Source organism: Eretmochelys imbricata, chromosome 17 (genome assembly GCF_965152235.1).
Source record: "Eretmochelys imbricata isolate rEreImb1 chromosome 17, rEreImb1.hap1, whole genome shotgun sequence".
In the NCBI taxonomy this organism is placed as follows: domain Eukaryota; kingdom Metazoa; phylum Chordata; order Testudines; family Cheloniidae; genus Eretmochelys; species Eretmochelys imbricata.
In genome coordinates, this window is record NC_135588.1 from 25,695,460 (window position 1) to 25,701,459 (window position 6,000).

The 6,000-nt window shown below is 49.8% G+C and overlaps 1 protein-coding gene across 1 annotated transcript; it reads left to right on the forward strand.

Moving 5' to 3' along the window:
• Window positions 1–2,667: 2,667 nt before the first annotated feature.
• LOC144276699 (zinc finger protein RFP-like) lies at window positions 2,668–5,800 on the forward strand. The gene is made up of 4 exons (XM_077836960.1): window positions 2,668–3,084; window positions 4,248–4,337; window positions 5,192–5,422; window positions 5,732–5,800. The coding sequence occupies exons 1-4, from the start codon at window positions 2,668–2,670 to the stop codon at window positions 5,798–5,800; spliced, it is 807 nt and encodes a 268-aa protein (XP_077693086.1).
• Window positions 5,801–6,000: the final 200 nt, after the last annotated feature.

The following is a 6,000-nucleotide window of genomic DNA, read 5'->3' on the forward strand; positions in this document are numbered from 1 at the left end:
AAAACACTAGGAAAATTCATGTAAAGTTTAAGTTAAAAAATAAATAAATAGTCAAAAATTAAAACAGTTTTCAGTTGCAGCTCTGTTTTTTCAAGTTATCTCCACAGAGATTTAAATAGGATTTGAACATGTAACTGAACTTTTACTTTTGTTTCTTTGGGTGGCTTGAACCATCCATGAAACTGAACATATTTAATGCAACTTAACCCGAACTGAACCAAACCAAAATAAATACCAGTTGGACTCCCTGCCTGCTGTTGCTAGCAGTGACTTTGGTTTGACCCAGAATCCTGCACATCAGTCAGAGCAGGGCCCTGTTCTGTCCTGTCAACCCCAAACATTTAACATTCAGGAGTTGGACTCTCAAATAATGAGACTGTCTGAAAAAAATCAAAGAGTAAATTGGGAGCAGGGTGTGTGTGTGTGTGTGTGTGTGTGGAGGGGGGCGGGATATTTGCCTAGTGAATTCTGAGCCCTTGGGGGAAGTCCACTGCCCACCCTTCCCCCCATGCTTGTTTGACCATTTCTAGGGGAAAAGATTCCCCCCTGAAACTCTCCTACCCCATGGGCTGGGGGCACTGCTATTTTCTCTCTCACCATCCCCCTCCCTTCTACCCTCCGGCTCTCCCTTCTCCAGCCAGTCTCAGCTTGCTCTCATATTCTCCCTCCAGCCTCCCCACAGCCCCTCTCCACACATCCCACCCTTTCCTTCTCTTTATCCCGCCACTCAGAGTTTCCCTCTATTCCAGCTCTGTTCCCCTGAGCCCCAGAATTCTCCCCCGCCCCCTGATTCCTGAGTATTCCCTCAGCATCCCTTCAGCAGCCCCACATCTCCATGGCCCCATCCTGCCCCATGCATCCCTGTTCACCACCCTCCTGCCCCCTCACACATCGCTGTTAACCCCTCAGTGCCCTCTGGCTCTCAGAGCCCCCTGCCCCTCTTCACCCCCCTTCCGGCCAGCCCCACTCCCCTTCCCCTAGGACCCACCCCCTTCCCCTGCCGAAGCCCCCCTCTCCATGTCTGCCAGCCCCCCCCCACAACCCAGAGCACAGGGAGAGCAGGCGGCATGTGCTCCCCCACCCCACAGCACAGGGTGGGCAGGCGGTGCGTGCCCCCCCAGGCCCCCAGCACAGGGCGGGTGGCATGCAACCACCACCACCCCCCGCCCTGACCACCCCACGCACAGGACAGGCCACCTCAGCACCTCCGTTCCCCTCCCTCCCCCAAGTAGCAGGCGGCATGGCCTCGGTGCCTGAGGCCCCCCAGCACTGGGCAGCCTCAGCTACGCCAAATCCTGGCCACCCTAGCCCCAATCTTTAAAAGCAAGGTGTGACAGAGCCTTCAATGGCCAGATGAACTAGTGGCTAGTTAGTTGCACAAAGGGGACTTAGGGGGATCTGGGCCACACACCCCCCCCCATCAGGTCCCAGCCCAGGGCCCTGTGTGGTTCAACCCCTAAACAGGGGAGATGAGTCTCTCTCCCTGTCGGGGGGGCAGGGGGGCCTTCAAAACCAGTTTCCTTGGGCTGCTTCCTTCTAAAGTCTCTTTAGTTTGGGGCACAGCCCCACTAGTCCAGTCGCCCCACAGTTGGGGCTTATCTGCAGGCTCCCCTTGGCTTACTTGCCTCCAGTGGCTGCGTTGGCTGGCAAGTCGCTACTCCGTCCCTTCAGGCAGGCAAACAGGGAGCTCCTGCCCCTCACCAGTCATCCCCTGGCGGAGCCGGCTCCCTTCTTTTCTCCTCCCTCCAGGCCTGGCATTGGCTGCAGGTATAGCGGGGCAGGGCTAGCTGAACCCAAAGGGTTTCTTTAATCCCTGCTGTGCCAGTCGGCACTTTCTCTTCTCCTTCATAGAAGGAAATATAGATTTAAAGAGAATCCCTACCCCATTCCTGGCTACACACTTCTAAAATCATTCACTGGCAATAGGACACTGCCCCATCCCAGGTAAGTGCCTTTGACAGAAGAGTTCTACACACAACACTGAGTGTGTTCATCTCACTCACAATGTAAAGGAAATCCTGAATTCTGACCTGAGCAAAAATGGCTTGTGCCTGGAACATGGTCAGGGCCCAGGTTGGTGGGGAATAACACTATGCTAAAACTTTCTTGTACATTATGAGGGCTGTAGGCATAAGGGCTCTGCTTAGATAGAAGTTGCCAGAGTCTCACCTAATCACAAGCTTCAAGGAGCTTGGGGTTCTAACAAACACATCAACTGTCATGAAGCTCATGAAAAAATCCTGAAGGTTGGCAACACTGCAAGGCCCTTTTACACTGAACCAGAACAGTCTTAGCATGCATGAGAATCAGTCCTTGGAAACACTCCAACTTAACCAAGTTTTTAGCCTGTGAATTTAACAATTTCCTTCCTTAAACACACAGACCCTGCTTCTGCAAGCTCACCATCACAGGTGGACATTGGTGTCTTTGTGAAGCCCCAGTGACCCTCCACACCAGCACAGGGGGGGCTGGTTGCAGCACCAGAGGCCTAGTGGTTCATTTTTCAGAAAAGCCTCTGGGGCTATAATGTTACCAGCTGGCACCTTCCAGCTCACCAAACCGCATGAGTCAGTGCCAGGTAGGGAAACACCCAGTTGTTTTTGCAGGAGGGGCATATTTCTGAGCTCAGGAAAGTGAAACTTACACTTACACTGTCCAGAGGGAGCCATGGCCGCAGAGAACCCCATGGAAAGTCTCCAGGAGGAAGCTAGTTGTCCCATCTGTCTGGAATATTTTCAAGACCCAGTGATTATAGACTGTGGGCACAATTTCTGCCGAGGCTGCATCAGCCGGTGCTGGGAGGGATCTGACTCGGAAGTATCCTGCCCTCAGTGCAGAGAAACTGTTCAGCAGAGAAACCTCAGGCCAAACAGGCAGCTGGCAAATGTTGTAGAAATAGCCAAACAGCTGAGTTTCCAGGCAGAAACAGGGTCAGGAGGGGATAGTGTGTGTGATGAGCACCAGGAGCCTCTCAAACTGTTCTGTGAAGAGGACCAAACCCCCATCTGTGTGGTGTGTGACAGATCCCAGGCTCACAGAGCTCACGCTGTGGTTCCCATAGAGGAGGCTGCCCAGGAATACAAGGTAGGGAACTTCTCTCCAGCCTAATGGGAAATAATTTTGAATGTTAGTTGCAGGTTCATTTAATCACAAGTTGCCAGTCACACATATTCTCTCTCTCCTACAGCTATTGATGTATCTGCATCATTCAGCTCTGTGAAGAAAAAAAATGTATGAAAAATTATATAGCAACTCCTTAATAAAGGCCTCAGGCCCAGCAGGGAGATGAGGTTTCCCACTGGGATTCTGAATTCCTGTGTTCCTCCGTAAGGGATTAAATTCAGATGCCAGCCTGCATTAGAGGAGGTCACTGTGCTAAACCCTGTGTGGACCCCAAGCAGCTTGAGTCCACACACAAAAGGGCTCCAGACAGCGTAGGTCCATGCCGAACACCATGGGCATTAGCCTGGGTTGCCGCAAAACTAACCTGGGAAGAGCTGTCCTGTGCCAGTCTGAACTGTTTTATTGTGTATGTGGGCAAGGACCAGCCAGAGTGGTTCCATTAGTCCTACAGTGCAGCCTTTTGAAATCTTCCAGAATCCACTGCTTCTGGACACTTTTCCAGGGACGCTGGGGTAACTACACAGCGGGCATTGCCACTGAAAGGGTTTAGAACAGCACTAAGTCAAACTCCAGCCATTCTTAACACTAATCAGCATCTCTAGTAGGGTTTGCTTTAGTGCTTAAGCAAGTTCTGCCCAACTAGTATGCTCCCCAGGGGTTCAGGGCTGAAGTTCAATGGTCCTGGTAGTTCCTGTTGTTTGTATCACAAAGTAAGCTAAACCTTCTCAAAAATAGATTTATTTGTTCCCCACCATGGCCCATTAACACCTAATATCCCAGGACCAACACAAATACAACACTGCATATAACACCTGGGATTTGTATCATTTTGTGAGTTAAACCTTCTCAAAAACAGGTTAATTGATTCACCATCATGTGACTCCAGTTTCTTGCTCGTTTAATTCTATGGAGAAAGGGGACAAATAATTCAAAACAGTCTCAATATAAAACACTCCCTGTCTCTGTTAATGAGGTTTCATTTCCTTGGTGTTCCTGATGTCATAAACCTGGTAGGGTTGACAGTCACCTACAGAGTCTTCGGTTTGACATGGAAACCCCCCACCCCACCCCAAGCACTCTCAAAATGAAACCTCCCAACATCATTTCTGTTTCTTCGGGAAAAGATTCAGGCCCATTTGGAGATTCTGAAGGAAGAGAGAGAAAAGCTTCTGAGATTTAAAGTGACTGGAGAGGGGAAAAGCCTGGAGTATCTGGTAGGTGACCATTGTTATTAACTTGCAGGGACTTGCAGTGGGCCATCTGTTAGGAATCTGGTCTTGGGACCCCCCACCCATGGCTTTTCCCAGCAGCCTGGGTTCCCTGGGCCTCTCTTACCCTGGCCGGGCTCCAGCTTCCAGCCTGGCCGGGGGGCTGGACCTCGGCGAGAAGAGGACGGGGAGAGGGCTGGGTCTGTGGTGAAAAGTGGATGGGCCAGGCCCCTTGGCTTACCTTTTCAGGTGCACCTGGTAGGACATCTGTTTGTAGGCAGCTTCCTCCATGGACTTGGGGAATGTGGGCTTTGTGTTTCTTCATGAGCATGGATGTCTGTGTTAGAGTCCTGTGTCTTCGCACACCTACACAAACCGGCCCTGAGAAATCCTCTCTCAGGAGCAGGACCACATCATATTCTGTAGAATCTAAGCTTCCATTCCAATTAATGAGTTAATTTCTAGCCCTTGTGTCTTTCACAAAACTCCTCCCAAGGTGAGCAGACTATGTCTCGTGCAGTGCTGTCTGCCTGAGTCTGCAGACATTTCTTGCATTGTTAATTATTTCTCTCCCCTCGCATCTCTGTTAATGTAGTGCTCAGTCCTGCTGGCTGCTGCTCTGGGTCTGGCTTAACACAGTGTGCTGACTATGTCAGACATAGAAACATCCCATGATAAAATATTAGGGACAAATGGGAAAGTGGTAGAAAATCCTCTCCCTACTAACGACAGGGTATAATCATGTGTTAGACATCACAGAATTTTCAAAGAAATTCTCTCTCCTGCACAGTCAGCACTCCATGAATGGACCCTAGACTCTCTCTCTAACCCTTACCTGTCCTTTCTTTTAAAAAAAATAGATACAGACAGAAAACAAGAGGCAGAAGGTTGTATCTGAATTTCAGCAACTGCGGCAGTTTCTAGAAGAAGAAGAGCAACTCCTGCTGGGCCAGCTGGAAAATCTGGAAAAGGCGATTGTGAAGATACAGAATGACAATGTCACTAAAATGTCTGAGGAGATTTTCCATCTCAGCAACTTGATCAGTGAGCTGGAGGGGAAGTGTCAGAAGCCAGCAAGTGAATTCCTGCAGGTGAGACTGAGTTATAAACATCCCTGATCCAAACACAGGGACAGGACAGCTCCTGAATCATGGGCACTGGAGACCAGCAGTCAGAGTTCACAGTGTAATTCAGTGTGTGCATTCCTGAAATGTGAATTATTGTTTCTCTTTGAAGAATTACAGACTCATTTATATTAGAGATGACATTAACTCAGCAAATCCATGGCCCTAGGGCCAAGGCAGGGCCTCTCTTTCCCATATCTGCAAAATCCCTTCTCTGGGATCCCCAGTGGGCAGCATTTGGGACTAAAATTGTTTTTCTGTCTCTTTCCTCTCTAGGATGTCAGAAGCACCTTGAGCAGGTATGTGGCTCTATTTCACTTCCCCTCATTCTTTACGATGCTGTGAAAGGGCTTGGAGAGTGTATTGACTCTACATTTCATAAAAATATAAGAATGGCCATACTAGGTCAGACCAGTATCCTGTCTTCCAACAGCAGCCAATGCCAGGTGCCCCAGAGGGAACGAACAGAACAGGTTATCGTCAAGTGATCCATCCCCTGTCACCATTCCCAGCATCTGCCAAACACAGGCTAGGAACACCATGCT

What these genes read in the sequence shown, in the direction of transcription:
- LOC144276699 (XM_077836960.1), top strand. Translation starts at nt 2,668, where the DNA reads ATGGCCGCAGAGAACCCCATGGAAAGTCTCCAGGAGGAAGCTAGTTGT. An exon ending in AGGCTGCCCAGGAATACAAG is followed by an intron (nt 3,085 to 4,247) that starts GTAGGGAACTTC and finishes CTTCGGGAAAAG; the next exon opens with ATTCAGGCCCATTTGGAGAT. An exon ending in CAGCAAGTGAATTCCTGCAG is followed by an intron (nt 5,423 to 5,731) that starts GTGAGACTGAGT and finishes TTTCCTCTCTAG; the next exon opens with GATGTCAGAAGCACCTTGAG.